The sequence below is a fragment of the Aulonocara sp. 'chitande type north' Nkhata Bay genome, linkage group LG5, assembly GCF_057382095.1.
Source record: "Aulonocara sp. 'chitande type north' Nkhata Bay isolate Kocher_YH1m ecotype deep benthic linkage group LG5, A_spYH_male_GT1.1, whole genome shotgun sequence".
Classification (NCBI taxonomy): Eukaryota; Metazoa; Chordata; class Actinopteri; order Cichliformes; family Cichlidae; genus Aulonocara; species Aulonocara sp. 'chitande type north' Nkhata Bay.
In genome coordinates this window covers 38063788-38086079 of record NC_141348.1, presented here as the reverse complement: position 1 = coordinate 38086079, position 22292 = coordinate 38063788, and the positions used below count along the sequence as shown (strand labels likewise).

The 22292-nt window shown below is 39.3% G+C and overlaps 2 protein-coding genes across 5 annotated transcripts in view; one reads left to right on the top strand and one right to left on the bottom strand.

Moving 5' to 3' along the window:
• Positions 1-22292, top strand: part of slc12a5a (solute carrier family 12 member 5a) — a 197630-nt gene that overhangs the window by 56369 nt on the left and 118969 nt on the right. The gene's annotated exons all lie outside the window — the stretch shown is intronic.
• Positions 1657-22057, bottom strand: LOC147331233 (uncharacterized). The gene is made up of 4 exons (XM_086290856.1): positions 21931-22057; positions 3534-3601; positions 3201-3296; positions 1657-2849 (listed from the first exon to the last, which is right to left on the bottom strand). The coding sequence occupies exons 1-4, from the start codon at positions 22055-22057 to the stop codon at positions 2535-2537; spliced, it is 606 nt and encodes a 201-aa protein (XP_086146982.1). The 3' UTR covers positions 1657-2534.

Sequence of the window (22292 nt, the reverse complement as noted above, 5' to 3'; positions counted from 1 at the left end):
GCACTGTTTCACTTTCTGTTTTGTTATCTGGAAAACTTTGCAGTAAATTACAAAGTCACAAGAGCAGAGCTAGAGAAATTCCTTCTCCTCCATTCTAGATGTCCAATAACTCTGAGGCAAGTGGGTAAGATGTGCTGTAGATGGACTCGCCGTGTGTGTGTGTGTGTGTGTGTGTGTGTGTGTGTGTGTGTGTGTGTGTGTGTGTGTGTGTGTGTGTGTGTGTGTGTGTGTGTGTGTGTCTTCCAAAGATGCCAGAGTTAATCAACAGAAGGGAATTTAATGCCTTTCTGCTTCCTGCTCCAGTGGGCAGTTAAAATTATAGCATTTAGATTCAGAAGCAGATATTCTCAGTTAGCTCTGGCTGGATCTACACCCTGCCTGTGAAAACTTTGGCATCACTTTATCAGCAAGAAGCTTTAATTTGTAGATGTACTTCACTTCACTTCACTACACTTGTTGTAAAACACAAATTCCTCGGGTGTCTCTAGCTCCATTTCAGTTTTCGTTATGTGTGTCATTTTTCTGTGAAATCGCAGATCCCAGAAAATTTAACAAGACCACACTGTGAATTTACAGCTTTAGGCTGCAGATGTAATAGAGATGGATGATGGAGTTTTGTGCAGGTTTTGTCCCCTGCAGCTGACAGGGATTTAAATTGTTTAGAAATGAGTTTCACAGAACAAATCTTACTGCAACTTATCATACACTCATTGTCCACTCATTCAAAACTAAGCCAGTAGTTGTGTTTATATGAAGAAATGTTTCATTATGATGAGGTCAATTGTTTATATGCACTTTGATTTTATACAGTCTTTAATGTGTTTAATGGTGTTTGCGTGTGTGCATACAGCTAATCGGAATATGGCAATACCAAAAGTGATGAATATGACATGCTGTCTTTGACGTTCACTGAAAATGAGTTTCAGAATGAGAGAATCTATCTATTATAATAAAATAAGCTCTTTACAGAGGACCACTTTAGCTCAGGAGCTGCAAGAACAGAAGCGTATCCATGTGGTCAGGACAGAGGGCAGCTAGAAGAGGATCAGGTTAAATCTTTTTTTTTTTTTTTTTTTGCCTGTCCCGTTTGGATCTTTAGCCATCAGAATTGTTGTCTGAAGGCCAAGAAAGATGCCAAGTGGATTTACTTTACTAAGTGGATCATCATGGCCTTGCCATATTGGTCCATTTGATTGACCTTTATTATAATTATGTATTTATTTTATTTTCGTTTTTTAAAGACAGGACAGACATGACTGGGGGATAGGACAGTGAGAAAGAATGAAAGAAAGAGAGGGAGAGAAAGAAAAATAGAGGGGAGAAGAGATGGAGCAGAACAAGCAGAACAAAACGAGAGCAATAGAATAAACAACATCACGATGATATATGGGAATATAACGGTAAATACGAAATATTAAACATTATTGTGCAGCACGTAAGATCGACAGCGCACAGTGCGCTTTGAGGTAGGAGCCAAAAAGGGTGTCGTTTGTGTGTGTGAGCACCCGTGTGTACACCTGTGAGCATGAGCACGCTTGTTTTAAAAGGTTCCTTCACACTGTAAACCCGAATAAGTTACCAGAACTCAAAAAAATTGAGGCAATCGATTGCCTCAATTTTTTTGAGTTGATCAACTCAAAAGCCAAATTTTTCCAGAACATAAAAGTTTGGATTACATGGTACTTGTATCTTTTGAGAACGGTCAACTCAAATATTTGCAGTTAATATGACTTAAAGTTTCAAGTTTACAAATTCAAAGAAATAAGTTCACAGAACTTATAAAAAATAAGTACACAACTACAACATTTTTATGTTAACAAAACTCAAATGTTTATTAGTTTGTGTTGTCATTATTTTAAGTACACGTTAGTCAAATATGTTGACTACTTGATACTTAAAAACATGTGACCCAAAACTTAAAATTTTTGAGGCAATTGATTGCCTCAATTACACTGAGTATCGGTAACTTAATATGCAAAAGTCATAAACATCTGCCATTGAACAGTATCTTGCCTGCTCCCTTTTAGCACTATGTTGAAATTAAATACATTTAAAAAAAAAATTACATAAATTAAAAATAATTAACAAAAACATTTATAAATTAAAATAAGTAGACCAAAAATTGTTTAGTCAGGAAAACTGTCAGAGTAATGAAAAATAATAATTAATAATATCAAAATGTGCTTTTGGCTCTCTGGCTAATATCTGAATAAGACAACAAGGCAGCAATTTGAGTGAATTACAATGCTATTTGTTTTACATTAACCAGTATCAAACAGTGAAATTTAGGTCATCTTGCGCAGCCCACAATGTTTTGGAAATAGTATTACGAAAAACATTAAAACATACAAAACATTAGTGTTGCTTTGCATTATGTTAATGAGAACAAAGGCACGTTGTATAGTTTGGACCTATTGGCTGAACACCTGTAGAGTAATCTAATAATGTTTTGAGGCATTATTTAGATGAAAGGAGAGAACTTTGAACTAGCCTTTTATAATGCTTCACCCTGCATCCTTCTTTCAGATGAGTTCCTACATAACCAAGTCATTCTTGAGGGTCTGTAACCTGGGTGACAGTTTACCACTTTCTAGACCAAATAAAATCTTTTGAGTAAATTCTAAAGTGTTGGTCAGGGCTTTGGGGTAGCTGAGGTGAAGTGCATAGATCAGTCCAAACATTACTAGGAAGGCTTCACCAAATCTGGGGAGACTGAACACGGCATCACTTTCAATGACGACAGAGATTTTCACAGGTTGGTAGTGAACTGGACTTGTTGTGTGATGGTCACTGATGACAGTGAAGAGGGCCACTTCAACACCATCAAGCTCCAACTCATCAGATTCGTCCTGAATTAATGAAAAAGAGATACTAATCACAATCTAACCCAAGAAATACAACAGACGACATATAATTTCTCATTTTACCAACTCCCACTGAGATCCAATACCTCTTTTACAAGGGAGACCTGAGTCTCACTGTAAGAGGTGAAAAACAGAAGATCCATGTTCTGCACACATAAATCAGCTAATTCACCAGAGAATCAAGTGGTGTGAGATAGACTGAAACTAAGCTAAAGGAAATACACAGGAGTAGACTAAACAAAGGTAAGTCCAAACAGTGCATCAAAATACATGTTTGTACTTTGATGCACTGTTTATATACACAGTAGTATCTGTTAGATACTTAAGGACACTCACAGTGCAGGTTCTGAAAAATCCAGAGACATCCTCATGCAGATAGACAGGAAGGGCAGGGAGAACGGTAGTGCACTTGGTGTGGATATCATGGATTTCCTATTTCCAGATAAAAACAGAATTTTATATACTGGTGAGTTTACTGAACAACAACAAAAACAACAGACAAATCAGAACATATGTCCACAAATAACCTGTTCACATCTTTAATACAGTCAGACAAATAGCAAACACAAAGTGGAGTAATAGCAAAATTCAAAAAGCTCATTTAAATCATTGAACCTGTCCAATGTTCCACTGGTTCAACCTATGAAATGTGTAACAATCTATTATTACCTGTTCATTGTGAATTCTTAGAATTTCAACCAGGGCATCTGCTGTCTTCCCAGTTTTTGATGCCCTGGCTGAATAAGGTCATCAGACGAGGAAGATGGCGGTCAAGTTCAGCGTAGAATGTATTGGGCAGGTTCTGATTTGTAATCCGCTGAAACTCTGCATACAACTACAGCAGAAGGACAATACAGTTCAATTTGAAGAATCTCGCACATCTTTATAAAGCAGCAAAAAGCTGCCACATGAGTAAGAATTACAATTTTCATTTTAAACAGAGCTGATCCATATTACCCCAGACTCCATTTTTAGAGCAGGCCAGAGGTCCAAGAGCTCCTTCACAACCCTAACCCTGCACATATAGTTTAAAATATAGCGTTTCTAACAAGAAAACTGCTTGAAAGCACTCTCACTGCAGACAGGCATCTCCGTTGTGTAACTGCAGGGACAACGGGCTTGTTTGGACCCAACTATTCTGAGTCATGAGAGGGGGTTTAAAAATTTAGAGAGATTAAAATACTTTGTTTCATACTAGGCGACCGGGCGCCACCTCTAGAGCAAGTAGTATCTAACTTTTTAAACAGCCTGCGACCCTCATTACAACAACTTAATGCTAGCTCTGCAAGCGCAAAGTTTCCTTCGGGGAGAGCAGCAAAGCACATAAAAAACACGGACCGACATTTCTGCTATTCTTTTCGACACGCACCCAAAATACAACTAAATATTCGTATTTTAACAATAAACTAATATCAACATTGAAAACTTACTGTAAGTCCAGAGATGCTAGTTGCTGCCGTTAGGTCCAACTTTCTCCAGTCGTCCGTGTTGCCTCTTTGGTGCTGTTCCCGCCCATATACCTTTACTTCTTCTGTGTTTCGTATTAATGCTCATTAGCGCCGCCTTCCGCTTCGGAGGGTGAATCAGAGATTAACTCGGAATAAAAATTGATTCCTGCAGCTGCTCAACACTTACGGAAAAAATTAAAAATATATATGTAGGACACAGTGATAAAACAATGAATATTAAAATAAATACATTTTGTCTTCCACTAATGCATTTAAGACAATTTGATTTTACTTATTTGGTGAAACACTGAGATTTTATTGTATTTTAGCATGTGCTACATAAATTAAGTTTATTATTAAATCCTACCTACTTGAAACAACAAAAATAACAGGACTTTACCATTCTTATATGTCCTAACTTAACTGTGTTACGTTGTGCTTAAGTTATTATTTTAAGTGATGCTTACTTAATATAGAAATAGTTAAATTCAATCAAATATTATTAGTTTCATTTACTCAAAAAGAAGAACATGTTATACGAACTTGACATATTTAAGTTAACAGAACTTTTTAAAGACTTTGAGTATACACTACTTAATCTGTTTAATTACTTTGAACATTCGGGTTTACAGTGCATGTAATGATCTGCTAGAGGGTGTGGGGAGCCACAGCCCCGTCCTCCAGGGCATGAAGCGGGTATGGAGGAGATCAAAACTCCAGAAATCCAGAGGCCCTCAGAACACAAGAGACCAAGGAAGACCAACAGAGGGGCAGCCGCGCCACTATCCCAGAAAGAGCTGACGAGAGCCCCAGATGAGGGGTCACTCAGCAGCAGCGGAGCAGAAGCCAGGGGGGGTTGCAGTGATGTGCCCGTGAGCTCCGCCGGCAGCCAGCTGTGCCAGAGTGACCGAGCCCCAGGCCAAGAGGCCGAGGGCACCCCACCCCCGAAGTGGCCCGAGCGAGCACCAGGCTCCAGGCCCCGACAAGCAGGGATCAGGTTAAATCTTTTACATAGTACATACCTCTTTGTCTCACATAGAAGACATTACTGTCTTTCATCCTGTCCTTAAGTGCAGTGCAAGTGTTTGTGGCTTTTTTATTCTTATGCAACTGAAAGATAAATATTTAAACATTTCACAAGTGATTTTATATAATATTTCTCTTTATGCTCTCTCCAAAAAAAATGTTTGACATTACCTCATCGATATCAGTGGACTCCAATGGCACACTATAACATAAAATGATCCATGTCCTTGATGCAGTCTTAATTCTATCAGCCCTGGGACAAGCTATAATCTCATTATCTGTTGTTAACAGAGTCGGGGTTGGAGGGGTGTCTGTAGTGATGGGGCTCTACCTCGGGGCAGATTACCTCTCCATTATCCACTCAGAATTGGACATTGTCACCTATCAAAAGCCAGAGGTGTCAATTGATCCAATCATGATTGCCAACTAATTATGGACGCCTTTCCTCAGTGGTCCATGGAGCTTCACAGTGGAGCAATGCTATGGATTTGCTGCTTTAAGGGTCACATTGTTTTCACATTGTCATTTTAAACATCGATATAATAAAATGAATTGCCACAGTTTTAATTGTCTATGTGTGTGATGGGCCAGTAACTGAAAAGTTTGAACAAAGCAGACATTACTAGTAAAGACTGAAGACTGTGCCATGTGCAGGTGTTGCATGGCGAGTCAGTATTGGAGAGCCTTATGAGTGCAGTCGACCGTCCAATTTGGTTAGTGGTGGCAGCCTTGGCTGTTTTTGACTTGGTTACTGCTTTTTTTTTCTTTGTAAAAGTGTTTATAAATTTATGTTTATTATTAGATTTCAATTTAGATTCTGTGTAAGAGTCTTTATGTATTCTAAAATTCACAAACAAGCCAATAAAAATGGGGGTAACTTGTATTTTGCCTTTTATATTTGCATCTTCTTAAACTCTGTAATAATAAGTGATAGATGATGATCATACACAATAGGTTTACATACCACTGTAACCCATGACTTCCTCCAGCAAACAGTGGGTAATTCTATTTCCATTAAACATTGAAGAAATTTCTCAAAATAGTATGCTGTGTCATTGTCAGTATTATGTGATTATAACATTAAAAAGAGATCATATTTTATCCTGTCTTTTTTCTGTTGTAAGGAAAATTCAGAACATTGCCTTCTACTATCACAACTCACTTAATTGACTAACAGAAACATAATGTAATCAAGAGCTGTTGTCAAGGAGAAATTTTTCTGCAGTATGACCCATATCCCTCTTTAACTGAGCTATCACATAAAGCTTTAAATAGTCTTTGCTTCCTATATATATATATATATATATATGATGTGTGAGCAGGACTAGTTTAGTTTTGGAGACTTTCTAGCCTTTACAGTTCCCTACCATTGCCATAGATCTCCCAAAGAAGCCAAAGTGGAGAAATGACACACTCATTGCATGTGAGAAGGAGCTAAGCACAGCATGGATTACAGCAGAACAGGGAGAGCACCTGCTGACCCAAAAGAAGTCAGCCTAGGCAAAAGACTGTTTCATGTGTTGTCCAAGTAGGAGGCAAAGAAACATCAAACAAAAGAACTACGCACACCTTAGTTCACTAACCTCTGGTAATTTCATTTTTCAAAAGAGTGTAGAAAAAATAAATCAAAGATGCCACAGATGCATGAAAATATGATTAGAAAGAATAGTAACTGAGAAGAGTTCAAGTCCACTGCTCCCAGTGGTCATTTTTGGCATAATTGTCAACTTGCTGCTTCTTTTACACGCTTGAATCTACCGTGAAGACTGTATGTACCCTGGATAAAAGTAACAGTCTTCAAAGGGCTATTTCAGTATCAGCTCATATTTTTAACAGAGACATAAGACAGGGGGTATCTTACTAGTGTTGCTGACAGTTTACGTCACTGTAATCTTCTGCCATGACTAAGAATTCTTGAGTGGTGATGTATTGCATATTATGCATTATGCATTTTCTGGCTGTTCGAATGCTAACCTCATAAAGCTGCTGAGTACCAGCCTAACAATGAAGTTCATGTGTCCACACTTGATGCAGACTGTCTGCAGATTGGTGGTTAGAATAGAGAACGTAATGTACCACCTATTCAGTGCCTGACTGCCTACCCCACACCCACACTCCACACACACTCCCAGAATTTCTGGTGAAAATGTAATTTAGTACCAACTAGCCTATCGGTGTAGTGTAGCAGAGCAGACAGAAATAGCAACAAAGGTCAATGTAGCATAAAATTGACATCAGATTGCATAATGTGGAAACTGTAATGAGGTGATCTTTTTCGAGGAACGCTGTGATTTTTTTCCCCCTTTCTTTTTAAACAGACTAGAGAAGGAAAAGGAGGATGCATATTTAAAGGGATAACGCAGGCATGACCCCTCTTTTAATAAACTCTATAAAAGTATGCACTTTTAGTTTTACATTCCACAAAATAATTTATTTTGCAGAATGAGCTACATTTTCTTAGTTCTGGTTATAAAATATATTCTCTCTTAATTGCTGACCTGCTTGTGTGTGCCCCAAGTTTGTACAGCTGGTTGATTAACGATGGCCTTTTGTGAGCTCACCTAATCTGGAGCTCATATCCCGTGGCCCTTTATGAGAAATAGCGCATCATAAACCAGGCTGCAGCCGCACCTGGTGGCTAAACATGTACGGCTGGATACCATTATATCATCATATAATTATTTTTGACTGCATATGACACAAAACAAACACAAAAAACCTCTCCTCAACCACAAAACACACCTGTTGCTTGCAGTGAATCCACCTCTATGTTTTAATTGATATATACTTTACCACATCTACACTGAATGCAAACACACCTATGTGGTGAGCTGTTGTAGAAATAATTAGTCAAGCAGCTTAGGATGTTTTTAAGGGCAGCTATACTTTCAGATCCAGCAGGCATGAAGCAGCATTAGGATTTGCTTTGCACATTTCTGGCAGACAAAAGGCTCACACTCTCCCTTTGGCCTTGTTTTAGTGCTTATTTAGCTTCAAATGGAGTTACTGTGGGGGTTAATTAGAGCATTCAGAATTATTAAAGAGAGTGTACATGTTGTGTGGAAAAACTTCTCTTTGTTCTGCATGTAGCAGCTGGGTTGGAAAGCATGAAACCTTTGATATTGTACTCTGACCATTAATCATTGATGTGTACAAAATAAATACTGTTATTTTGTTTAGTTTCCCACCTTTCATTGTTTTACATTATTGAAAATTCTGTCTATGTCTAAGGTTTTTTCAGTTTTGATTTTACTTAATACTTTGGGGAAACTTACATTTTTAAGGAAATCTTCCTAATTTGTCTTTATTGAAAAATAGCCTTCTTTGATAAATCAAAATCTCAGCAGAGGTTTTTTTGTATATTTTATAAATATATACATAACAGCCATGCTTCTAAGTGAAAAGACATAAAACTGAAAGATTTTCAAATAATATAAACCTTGTTAGTTAAGCATGTTGAGTTTACATGTAGTGAAAACATAATTTAGAAATTTGCTGTATTTACCTGAAAATGGTACTTCTTAATGATCTTACAATGCCAGAGAGACTTTTTGAAGTGAAGTTAGGTATTTATGGCTCAGTAAATGACAGTCACAATTTAATACTGTTTCTCAATGTATAAATGTAAGAATTTGCAAAAGGCAGTGATATTACCACCTACTAAAGAGCAACAAGCAAGTGTCCCTATAAACTCATTGGTCACTTTATTAAGTACACATTGCTTGTATCTGGTTGGACTGGACCCCTTTTGCTTTCCTGCCTTAATTGCTCATGGCACAAATTAGACAAGGTGCTAGAAACAAAGTTTTTGGTCCATGTTGATAAGATGGCATCACACAGTTACTGCAGATTCATCAGCAGCAGATACAGATCTCTTGTTCCACTGCTTCCCAGAGGTACTTTATTGGATAGAATTCTGATGACTGTTGAGACCATTTGAGAACTTACTGTTTGGGAAGCAGCCATCAGAAGATGTGTACACTGTGGTCATAAAAGGGTGGACATGGACAGGAACAACACTCAGACAGGCTGTGACATTTGAACAATGCTCAGTTGGTTCTGAGGATCTCCATGAAGTGTACCAAGAAAAGCCCCCACTGTTAACTTGAAGTGTTCATTAAGGCAGGATGTATCCATGCTTTTATGGAATAGTCCAGAAAACAAATCAGAAAAAAAAGGATTTAAAGGGGGGGATTTTCGTACTACTTTCACTTTCTGTGTTTTCACCCAACCACTACATTTAATTTCCAGAAATTTACCAAATGTAGCTGCCAACTCCTCACTAAAGATAATCCCTCTGATCATGATTCTGTGGAGACTGAACTAAACATCAATATATCTTACACTGGATAAATCGCCCCCTTCCCTTCTCAGTCAAGTGTCTCCTCTCTGACAAACAGATGTTCTCTGCTCTAAAGCAGCTTATAAGACAGCATATTGCTCCACAGAAGACATGCCTACAGTACCTTGGCGTTTTTAACACGATGCACCAGCTTGTTGATTCACTCTTTACTCTGTTACTCTGTCTTGCCTTGTATTTAGTTACCCCATTCTGTTAGTTTGATTCTATTCACCTGTGCCTTGTTTTGCCTCGCCCTGATTACCTAATCTGTCTATTTAAACTGTCAGTCTGCTTGTGTTGGATGTGGCGTTTAGTGTGAAGCAGGATTTTGGCATGATGGCGGAAAGAACCTATTATGTCCAAGTTGTTAAACTGCACCTAAAAGTACCACGTGCGTGTTTTCATTTGGTGATTTAGAAGCTGTATAAAATGTTGTTGCTATATTTGATTCTTATGTGCTGTTTAGTCTCTATTACACTGCTGGAACTGCAACTACTGGACCACAGAATGAGCATCAATAATACCTGTTCAATCAATAAAATTTATTTTATCAGGCCTTGGGACAGTAACTTTAAATATTTAAATTGATATGGTTTAAAGTTTCAATGGTCTAATGTGCAGCCATCACCTAAAAAGTAAACAGGAGTACTGGGAGTGCACCCGGGTATACAGAAAAAATTATCTGCAACTAAAATGTTTATTTTATCGCTCTGTGGGCTAAATCACCAGATTAAAGATTTGCTGCAGCCTTCCATTTGTCCTTTTTGTAACCATATTGCATTTACTGTTAGATTTTTTTAAATGTTTTTTAAAGATCATGTTCTCTGGTGGAAAAATCGTATGACCTGTGAAAAAGACCCTTTTACATTGGTTAGATGCTGCCAAGACCACCGCTTTCATGTGAATGAGCAGGAGAAACCCTGAGATGGCTTCAAAAGTTCTGCCAAATTTTTCTTGACTTCATTTTTTTCTTTTTTCTTTTTTTTTAAGAGCTTTTCCCTTAGGAGCCTGATGAGGTGCTTCCCATATTCCCTTGCCAGTGTGATTGTTGCATGTTTTGCCTCCTCCTGGAGGATCTGCTTAGCATATTTAATAATGGTATCACTGGGGTCCTTTTTTACAGTGAAGTTTAGAATATGGGCAATACAGATGGAGCTGCAGTCCCCTACCACAGGCAGTTATATTGGATGCTCCATCAGTTACAAGGCACGTGTGATGTTATTCCCCATTTCTCCCTGAGGGATCACACAAGCTAAATTTCTTTCTATGTGTGTCCATTAAAGCTGACTGGATACTGGAATGTTTCCCATCCACAGAATGGCAGGTCACAACCGGCATCCATGTTAATGGATGTCCACATATCTGCTGTTACCCTAATTGTTTCTACATTGGCTTTCCTTTTCTCAACCTGGAATTCTTTCCCACAACCACTGCCTTCACAGCCTAAAGGATGGGGGAAAAAGAAGAAAAAAAAACCCAGGTTGGATCCAGTTTTGACACAAATTCCTTATATCCTGTGCCCTCCAATATGCTGAGAGGCTAGTTGTCTTTGATAATCATTAATACCAAGGTCTCATTCAGGTCCTTCTTTCTGGTCACTAGTCAGTCTTTTTTATAATGTAGTATAGTAATAATAGATTATGGTATTATAGTATTATTATTGATAGAACTAATATAGTATTAGTTCTGTCAATTCCATTATTATAGTTGATAACAAAATGCAGTTGTGTCACCCACACCAACAAAGTGACAACAGTAAGCTACAAAGTTGATCGATTGCGATAGATGTGTATTCATAAATTCATAAATACTCGAACCACTTCCTGAACCAGCGAGACTTCAAACATCAGTGACAACACTCGAAAACACAAGAGTCGATACGCGCTTCACTAAAAGCTTCCAGGATTTACCAACGTTCGGAAGCAGCGGTGCGGTTTGACCAATTACTAGTGTTTACCCTTTCTCAGGTTACTTCTAATGGGCTTTATGATTTTATTTTGAATTTTTCCACCTTCCAATTAAAGGTGTGTTTTCAGTTTATTCAGTCTGTGTTTAGTCTGCATTTGGGTCATAAATCCTGCATTTCATGACACATTGCAAGCAAAACCTATAACAGAAGCAAAGTTATGTGCAAATTAACCAAAGAGTTGATTGTCTTTGTATTTTGGTTTGACCACACTGACACTGATCACAGTGGGGAGGACAAAATATGTAGAGCCATGTTTGTAAATGAGGCCCTCATTACTTTCTGTTCTCATTCAGGCCAGTGTCCCCCACTCCTCCTCTTTGTCGTCTTCTCTCACTTCATTTTTCTCTCTCTGTTGCTCCATCTCTTTTCTTTAGAGAAAATAAAACTGGGTCACAGCTTCCTTCCTCCTGCTCCTCCACCTCCTCAGTGGCTTTAATGGAATAAATAGAAAAAAAGAGGCTGAGTTAATGCAGTGCTGGTGGATGTATGGATGCAGTAAAGCTATGGTGCTCTACACACACACTAGAGATGTAATCCCAGACACTTAAAATATATCTCTGCTCTCTCAGAGCGTCTTATCCACTATTGTCTGCCTTTTTTTTCCTGTACAAGGTGCATCTCACCACTGCTTTTCTTCCTGCTACGTCTTTATCTAACACTTCAGAGGTTCCAGCATGGACTGCCTACCGCCACAGCTCAATAGTTCTGTCAAGCTCACCTTTTTAATGTGGGAAGATGTCAGTCTTCCTTCGCTCTCTCGCACACATACAAAGGATCAGCTACTTATATATGCTACAATATCTTCAACAGCGGTGGAATCAGCATAACAGTACTGTCATAATACTAAGTGTTGGGCATAGCAATGATGTCTTATGATGTCTTAGTACATTGTAACACAACAGATGCTAAAGTATGAATGATTCAAAGCATCTAACCATTATATATCAGCATCACTGTCAACCTGGTTTATTTGGGATTAAACGCAAGTTCCTGTTAGAAGGAATAGCTTAGATTTATCAACAATTTCATCATCATTGAAGTATTCTCAAGATATGCAAGAATTTAAACATATCGTTCATTTATGTTTATCCAACTACAAGTAAATATCAGTGCATATTTATGCATACAGACTAAATTAACTTTAATGTCCTCTGTATACAGAGTGTTGATGACCTCAGTATTTTTCAGTGTTTTTCCCTGAGAGCCAGAGGCTGCTGTGAAAGGATTAGACGATTAGAAAGACAACACTCTGAGATCGGCTGGCAGGCTTCATCAGATAAACATGTTTAGAGCAAACAAAAGTGTCGTAACATTGCCGGACCACTTTGATCCCCTCGTACTTCCTGCCAAGGCTACAAGAATCTCGCTTACATCTTCAGATGCCTGTCTCACTATCAAAGCCTTGTCAGATGCGGGGGCTCGTTTCTCAGGACTGCCCCAGCTATTCTTAGATTAATTACTTTACAACCCCTCTGAGGGCCAAGAGGTTCTGTATGCCCCGGAGCTTTCAACACTTAACAAATCTCTGACAACATGCACATGTAGACTCTTAGCCTTGGACAACACGTCCTATGGTCACATAATATGACAATATTTAATCAAAGTGTGTGTGCGTGCGTGCGTGCGTGCGTGCGTGCGTGCGTGCATGTGTGTGTGTGTGTGTGAGAAAGGGGTGAAAGGTAGTTGAGCTGAATTGATTTTTGCCCTCCGCTTTGGTTCCAGCTTATATTTGATAATGACAGTGGGTGTACTTTCATTCTGCAGAAACCGCCCTTCACAAAGTACAAAGCTATGATTAGATTTGTTTGTGAAGGACAAAGGGTTTTTTTTGTTTTTGTTTTTTCTAAAGGAAGGAGAGGGGAGGGGATACTGTAAAGAGCACCAGGTAAAGTGATGGACAGTAGTAGACCTAATCTACCCACCCTTTCCTCTGTCCTATATCCATTATCATCTATACAGTGGGGCAAAAAAGTATTTAGTCAGCCACCGATTGTGCAAGTTCCCCCACCTAAAATGATGACAGAGGTCAGTAATTTGCACCAGAGGTACACTTCAACTGTGAGAGACAGAATGTGAAAAAAAATCCATGAATCCACATGGTAGGATTTGTAAAGAATTTATTCGTAAATCAGGGTGGAAAATAAGTATTTGGTCAATAACAAAAATACAACTCAATACTTTGTAACATAACCTTTGTTGGCAATAACACAGGTCAAATGTTTACTATAGGTCTTTACCAGGTTTGCACACACAGTAGCTGGTATTTTGGCCCGTTCCTCCATGCAGATCTTCTCGAGAGCAGTGATGTTTTGGGGCTGTCGCTGAGCAACACGGACTTTCAACTCCCGCCACAGATTTTCTATGAGGTTGAGGTCTGGAGACTGGCTAGGCCACTCCAGGACTTTCAAATGCTTCTTACGGAGCCACTCCTTTGTTGCCCGGGCGGTGTGTTTTGGATCATTGTCATGTTGGAAGACCCAGCCTCGTTTCATCTTCAAAGTTCTCACTGATGGAAGGAGGTTTTGGCTCAAAATCTCACGATACATGGCCCCATTCATTCTGTCCTTAACACGGATCAGTCGTCCTGTCCCCTTGGCAGAAAAACAGCCCCGTAGCATGATGTTTCCACCCCCATGCTTCACAGTAGGTATGGTGTTCTTGGGATGCAACTCAGTATTCTTCTTCCTCCAAACACGACGAGTTGAGTTTATACCAAAAAGTTCTACTTTGGTTTCATCTGACCACATGACATTCTCCCAATCCTCTGCTGTATCATCCATGTGCTCTCTGGCAAACTTCAGACGGGCCTGGACATGCACTGGCTTCAGCAGCGGAACACGTCTGGCACTGCGGGATTTGATTCCCTGCCGTTGTAGTGTGTTACTGATGGTGACCTTTGTTACTTTGGTCCCAGCTCTCTGCAGGTCATTCACCAGGTCCCCCCGTGTGGTTCTGGGATCTTTGCTCACCGTTCTCATGATCATTTTGACCCCACGGGATGAGATCTTGCGTGGAGCCCCAGATCGAGGGAGATTATCAGTGGTCTTATATGTCTTCCATTTTCTGATGATTGCTCCCACAGTTGATTTTTTCACACCAAGCTGCTTGCCTATTGTACATTCACTCTTCCCAGTCTGGTGCAGGTCTACAATACTTTTCCTGGTGTCCTTCGAAAGCTCTTTGGTCTTGGCCATGGCGGAGTTTGGAGTCTGACTGTTTGAGGCTGTGGACAGGTGTCTTTTATACAGATGATGAGTTCAAACAGGTGCCATTCATACAGGTAACGAGTGGGGGACAGAAAAGCTTCTTACAGAAGACGTTACAGGTCTGTGAGAGCCAGAGATTTTCCTTGTTTGAGGCGACCAAATACTTATTTTCCATCCTAATTTACGAATAAATTCTTTACAAATCCTACCATGTGAATTCATGGATTTTTTTTCACATTCTGTCTCTCACAGTTGAAGTGTACCTCTGGTGCAAATTACTGACCTCTGTCATCATTTTAAGTGGGGGAACTTGCACAATCGGTGGCTGACTAAATACTTTTTTGCCCCACTGTAGCCCACTGTAAATCACCTCTCAGGAGTCTGGGGCAAAACTGAAATAGTTACAGTGTAATTTTCTTGAACCCATCCAAACACAATTTTATGCGAATAAACTGATAGCTATGTACGATATAAGCTGTTGTGCTGCATGCAGCTTTTTTTGTTTGTTTGTCCTCCGGTGTGCTGTAGGAGGATATTAGACTGCTTTGAGCAGAGTCTGATCAGATTTACAGTTGAGAGAGGGAATAAGACACATGGGAAATCTAATGTGCTACAGTATTGTGATAACAGACTGCATTCTCAAATTGTTTCACCAAGGTCCTGCAATAACACTCTGTGTAAATATGTCCACGTTGTTTATAGGAGTAATTTTAATGTTTGCATATTTCATTTTCAATGTACCGCAGATAATGCATTATTTATCACCATGCAGCTTTAATTAGACTGATGGCACTCAGCATCCAGTAAAGATTTGACTTTGACATATGTGGGTTGTTTTTGGTTGAATAACTTTGGATTCAACACATGTAATATTACTGTAGAAACATTAACTCGATGCAATGTTTTTATGAAGCAAGTGTCAACTTGTTACAAACATCATAATTCTAAGGATCAGAATGGTGACTTTGATGTGTCCAGTGCTGATGCTGACTGAGCCTTTTCAGGCCAAGATTTTTGACAGATAAAGAAAGTCTCTGTATTGCATTATTTAAGCATAAGTGCCTGGTCTGAAAATATTATTCAATTTCACACACTAAAAGAATTCAAAGAGAATATTATGAATGTTGTTTCATTTCAAAGCTTTTGAGCTTCCATTTTACATTTGGAAAGAAAAGAACCATGTTTCAAGCTTCCTGAGAATTTCCTTGGTTTTGTCAGAGTGTCTTTTGTTATGTTCCCAATGTCCAGAGCTTTTGTTTTTGTGGGTGCCAGATGCTATAAAATGCTGAATGCCCTTGTCAATCTCTGGAGGTGCCCAGATAGACCATAATGATCTGGCAGTTGTCCAAGACAGCCAGAACACACGAGAAGACAAGGCACAGCTAATGATACTGCAGGTTGGAACTGGTCGTCTTCTCACTTTATCTCATCCTATAACAAGCATATAGCAGCTTGTGTAGTGCACTATTGAGTACTGCAGTGAGAAAAGTGTGGCAGTTTGAGTGCTTTTCTAGTGGCCAGTAACTGAACTGACTTGATGTAGGGACCACACAGAGTACTGCAACTTTTGGCTTCAGTGTGTGACATACACCATTCTGATATTTTTTATTTTTTTGGTATATAATTGCATTTATCTAATCCTCATCCAGTGGAGGTTTTGGACACACAAGCTCAGAATAAGCAGAACTCGAGGGTCTATCAAAAATGTATAGAAGTATGTGGAAATCCCTTAGGCTACGTTCACACTGCAGGTGAAAGCGCATTAAATCAGACTTTTTTGACTCTATGCGACCCATATCCGATCATGGTATGACAGTTTGAACGGCACAAATCCAATATTTTCAAATCCAACCTAGGTTACTTTCGTATGTGTATGTATGTATGTACTGAATCCGATACATATCTGATGTTTTAGAAAGCAACTGGTGTTTGAATGGTCATGTCGCATTAAATCCGTCTTTTACGTCACTGACACAAGGTTGAACTGAACACAAACCAACCCCACCACTCCTGGTTCCGACTCCGTGTCCATATATAACTCTGCACGGAGGTAGCAGCCACTGCTCCAAACAAGGCCATTGTTAAAGCACGGGCTCTCTTTTTTCCCAGTGTCCTTCTTTCTCTAATTAATTTGTCAAAATTCTGTCAGTTATGACTGTGCAGAAATTGATAGACTGCTGAAACAACACCTACTAGCTCTGTAGCCGCCATTTTTACTTCCGTAAACAGAGCGCGTTGTGTGTGACGTCTTCTTTTGCGCATGCGAGCCGCTTTGAGGGCCGTGAACCGTTCACACTAGAGCGCATTTGCTGTCACATTTTATTTGTAGTGTGAACAACAAGACAAAAAAATAGGATTTAATCAAAAAATTGGAATTGAGCATTAAGACCTGCAGTGTGAACGTAGCCTTAAATGCTCTCTTCATGTATTTGCAGTGAAAGAATTCATTTGACTACATTTGACTTTGAAATTTTCCACTTGCATCTTGTTTCATATATGTTGCATGCGTATAGGTATAAGAATCAGACAAAACAGCTCTAGTCCTGTGTGTTGTATTCTGTGATACAACACAGAGTAATGAAATTTGAAAAGGAATCAGACAACCTTGTTGCCAGACTGCAGATATAATATAAAAAAAAAATCCCTTTCAAAACACTAATGCAAAGGGGAACTCATTGCCTAATGTGATTTAGCAAAATTAAAATTTTTGTATGGGTGGAGACAGAAAGTCACACCTGACCAGCATATTGTCTTCCACATGCCTCTTGCAAAATAACGTTCTTTAAGACATTGGACATATTTTGCAAACTTTGTTTGTAGTTAAGCTTAGGTTTACATTCTGTAGACTGTAGCTTTTTATAGAATAAACTATACAGGCATAAGAGTAGTATCAAAAAGAAACTTGGTAATTTACGGTAACTGCAAAAGAGGTTTTATAATCTGCAAAAAGTATTGTGACAGTGCTGGTGTTATTTCTTACTAATCGAAAGATGTCTAGATTGAAGCATAAAACAGGCACCTTGCTTAAAAGATAAACCAGTGTTTTGCCTACACTTAAAGCTTCAAACCAATTTTAAATTGTACCTTTAGTCATTTTGTTATTAGCAACCTGTTGCAAAAATGCATTAATTGTTCCAAATTCTTTAGCTAACCCTACAAAAAATGCCAGAGATGACACAGGATGAGAGGCACATAACAATATTTTTACACCAACAAGGTGATTTGGAAGTAGGGGTCGGTTTTTATAATCGATTTATCAATTAAAATCCATTCTGGCTTGGATAACGTGAAATCGATTCATTAAAATCCTGAATCGATTTTTTAATATAAATTTATTTTGCCCGAAACGCCAGAATCTCAGGTGAAACCTTACAAAATTTCAACAACCACCAAACAACTAAGACAGTAAATGAGAGCAGGTACACGGCTTCTGCACAAAGAAGTTCAGAATCAGTGAGATGTCGCCTTTCTCACCTGACAGCACGGACACGGTCGCTGAAAGCCGACAGCTCGCTGATTCTGATGTTTTGGCGGGTCCGCGCTTTGTGTTTACACCCTTTTTGCGTTGATTCTAAAGCTGTTAGTTTTATCTCTCTCCAAACAATATTGACTGAACCATCAGCAAAAGAAGATCCAAACTACGCTTCACATAAAAATTGTCATGAATTCCCTCTGACTTTTACTGTTTTGCTTCTACCACAATAAAATCACACTTCATGCACAGCTCTCTCTCTCGCTCTCTCTCTCTGTACTTCAAGAACAGTTTCCCGTCTAAAAATCTGTTTTCTGCATTATTCGCTTGCTTATTATGCACAAGTCTACCGTTGTTTACAGCGCTGTCGGCCGCTGTTTTTTTTTCTTTTACTTACTTCCGAAAAGAAAACCTAATTTCTGCCGTTCAAATGTTCCCCATCAGTTCAATACTGAACAAATTTAAACTTTTTAAAATACTGCAAAATGTAAAACGCTCAGCTGTGTCTCTAATAAAACCGCTGTAACTTCAGAGGTAATGTTCATGTGTTGATTAATGGTTTTCTTTTGTTTTTGATCTGCCGCAGAATATTTTTATAAAATCCCAGGACAGGAAAATCACCTTCATGTTTTTCTGTGTTTTGTCTTCAGCTACTTTTACACAAAGGCCTCTGCTGTGATGCTTACACCTTTGATAAAGTCTTGCATGAGTCAGCTTCCTTTTATAGATACAAAAATATGTAAATCTACTGATCTGAATTATAATATTTCTGACTGTCAAAATTTCGCAGATTCAAATCGAATTGAATCGAATCGAACTGAATCGAATCAAATTGAATCGAATCGTGGATCGAATCGATTCAGGACCTTGTGAATCGGAATCGAATCGATTCTAGAAATCAGTGACGATACCCAGCCCTATTTGGAAGTAGAAGGGTGCCTGTCAAAAAGCCTCTCTTATTGAACGTAAATGGGAAGGAAAGGCTGAGGTATTCTAAATTATACAACAACTGGATTGAAAATCAGTGGTAACAGATGTAATGTAGTGAGTGGCTGTAGCCCTCTGTAAAACATATTGAGGGAACAAAAAGCAGCCAATATGCAAAGAAGAGTTTTCAGTGGAGAAGTATTCCTGAAAACTAGAGAGCTGAGGCAGTGTTGAAGAATAAGGGTGGTCGTACTTAAAATATTGACTTTCAAGCTTGTTAGAACAGTACAAACTCTATTTCTGTTTTATAGACTCTATTTCGATTTATTTGTGCACATTTCAATAAATCTCTACATCATGGGGCTCGAGACCTTTGTACAGTACTCTAATTCTAAATCTTAGTGCAGAGAGCAAGTATTTTTATTCCCAGGCGTAATATGTTTCCTTTGTCTTTCATTTGCTCCTTACATTTTTTAGAGGTCTGTGCTCTTCTAGTCACCTCAAGCTTTCACTCCTCTCCTTTCCATCCATTCCACTTTTTTTGTTGTTGTTGTTGTTGTTGTTGTTGACACAATGTCACTGTGCCAGAAACCCTGCTTGGAAATATAATTGAATTTCTTTTGACAATGGCCTGTCATCATCAAACATATTTTGAGTATGTGCTACCCCGCTTTATTAGTAGGCTTCTGAGCAGAATGGACCTTAGTAAAGATCTATTTAAGATACACATAAAAAAAAGACATAAAAAGGCTGATAATTTAATTTGAACCCTTTGAAATAACAAATTTTTAAAGGATTTTTTGAAACAGAATGGCTAAATTTACATTTTAAAGGTAATTAATTAGCAGCAGTGCTTCTCCGGGAAACAAAATTGCAGATACACACAATTGAATTTACACATTTCTATCTCACATGCATGTAATCAGGCACAGACAACAAGTACAATTTCAGAAAATGTATGACTGATACCGTACATCTGCATAGAGGCGTAAAAGCCTTTTATTTGTCAATTTTCCCTCACCTTCTTTCCACACTACTGAACTGCCCACAACCTCGCAGATGCTGCAGAGTCTTGTTTTATGTTTTTTACAACGTTGATGGTTTCCTGCAATGCCCACAGCTCTTGTGAATTTTTACACTCCCTCACATTCACAAGAACCCAGAGGAAGGCTCACAAATTTAGGTAACATAGTTTTTGATCCACTCAGTATTGCTCTGTTCCTCACTGAGTGCACCTTCCATATAATACCTAAAGAGCTCCTTTTGGCAGTGTCTGATTGTTGTATGGGTTTGTGCTAATCCAATAAAAGGCCCTGTTTGTAGACAAAATACTGTTAAGCTGTCAGCAAGCCATGCTGTTTAAGATTGTGTTTTTAGGTGGCTGAGTGAATCAGCAGTACATGCACAGAATAGTGCCCGCAGGAAATTTGAATTCCATCAATGAGACTTTGGTTTCGCTGGGGACGAGGTCACTGAGGCAGTTAAACAATTCCTTGGTGTGGGTGGAAAAGGTCCGCCCTGGGCTTCTGAAGGCTCTGGATGTTGTAGGGCTATCTTGGTTGACATGCCTCTGCAATGTTGCGTGGAGATCAGGGGCGGTACCTCTGATTTGGCATCTTTAAGAAGGGGGACCGGAGGGTGTGTTCCAACTGTAGGGGGATCACGCGCCTCAGCCTCCCTGGGAAAGTCTCACACTGGAACGGTTCGTAGCCGAATGTGAAGTGGTGGGAATAAGAATCAGCACCTCCAAATCTGAGGCTTGGGCTGTTCGATATAACGATATATATCGGATGACGATATAAAAACGTCTATCGTTTCATTTTACGCTATCGTTTGTTTCGTGGTGTCGCAAAATAAACTGTTTACGGCAATATTTTTTCATCGTTTTGATGGTCACTGTAGTGGCTATATTAATTTCTTAAAGTTCTCTCTTTCTCTTATATTTTATATAACCACACTACGGACAAGCGCCTGTTTTTATGCGTTGTGGTTACCAACAACGACGGTAACAGCGTCGCGTGTCCGCTTGTTTATGTTTCACATAAACTTTTCACAATAAAGCTCAAGATCCTGTTGAGACTTTTCAAAATAAACTGAATCACGTGAAAGAGCAGATTATTTACAGATGAGAAGTGAAAAAGAGCCACCAGGTGCTAAAAAATAAACCGTAGACTCAAACGTTAGAACAGGCTTTCCCCCGCAGCACGCTGTGTAATAAATACTCACAAAGAAAACGGCGGCCTTTACAACTTATGTCTAAAAATGTATAGTTTCATGCATCGGTTAAAACACTCGACTCCAGCTACACGACGCGCAGCTGGAAACACTTCCCGCAAGTCGAGCTGCCCGAGATTCACAGAATTTACAGAAAATGTTACATTTTTGTGATTTATATCGTTATTGGTACGATAGAATTCTTATATCGGGATATGAGATTTTGGTCATATCGCACAGCCCTATCTGAGGCCATGGTCCTCAGCCTGAAAAGGGTGGCATGCCCACTCTGGCTCAGCGACGAGTTCTTGGCCAAAGTGGAGGAGTTTAAGTATCTCGGTTTCTTGTTCACGAGTGACTGCAGAAGGGAGCGGAAGCTGTATCGGTCTTTTGTGGTGAAGAGAAGCTGAGTGTAAAAGCGAAGATCTCTATTTACCGGTCAATCTATGTCCCTGCCCTCACCTTTGGTCACGAGCTGTGGGTAGTGACCAAAAGAGAGAGATTGCGGATACAAGCCGCGAAAATGAGCTTCCTCCAAAGGGTGGCTGGCCTCTCCAGAAGGAGGCTCCGGGGCATACTCAGGACACATTGGAGAGATTGTATCTCTCGGCTGGCCTGGGAATGTCTTGGTGTTCACCCGCACAAGCTGGAGGAGGTGGCTGGGGAGAAGGAGGTCTGGGCGTCTCTGCTTAGGCTGTTGCCCCACGACCCAGCCCCAGATAAGCGGAAGCAGATGGATGGATGGATGGATGATACCAATTTCTTTATTCTTTTGGAAATATAAGTACACCCTTAATGCTTCCACAGCAATTAAGTAGCAGCCA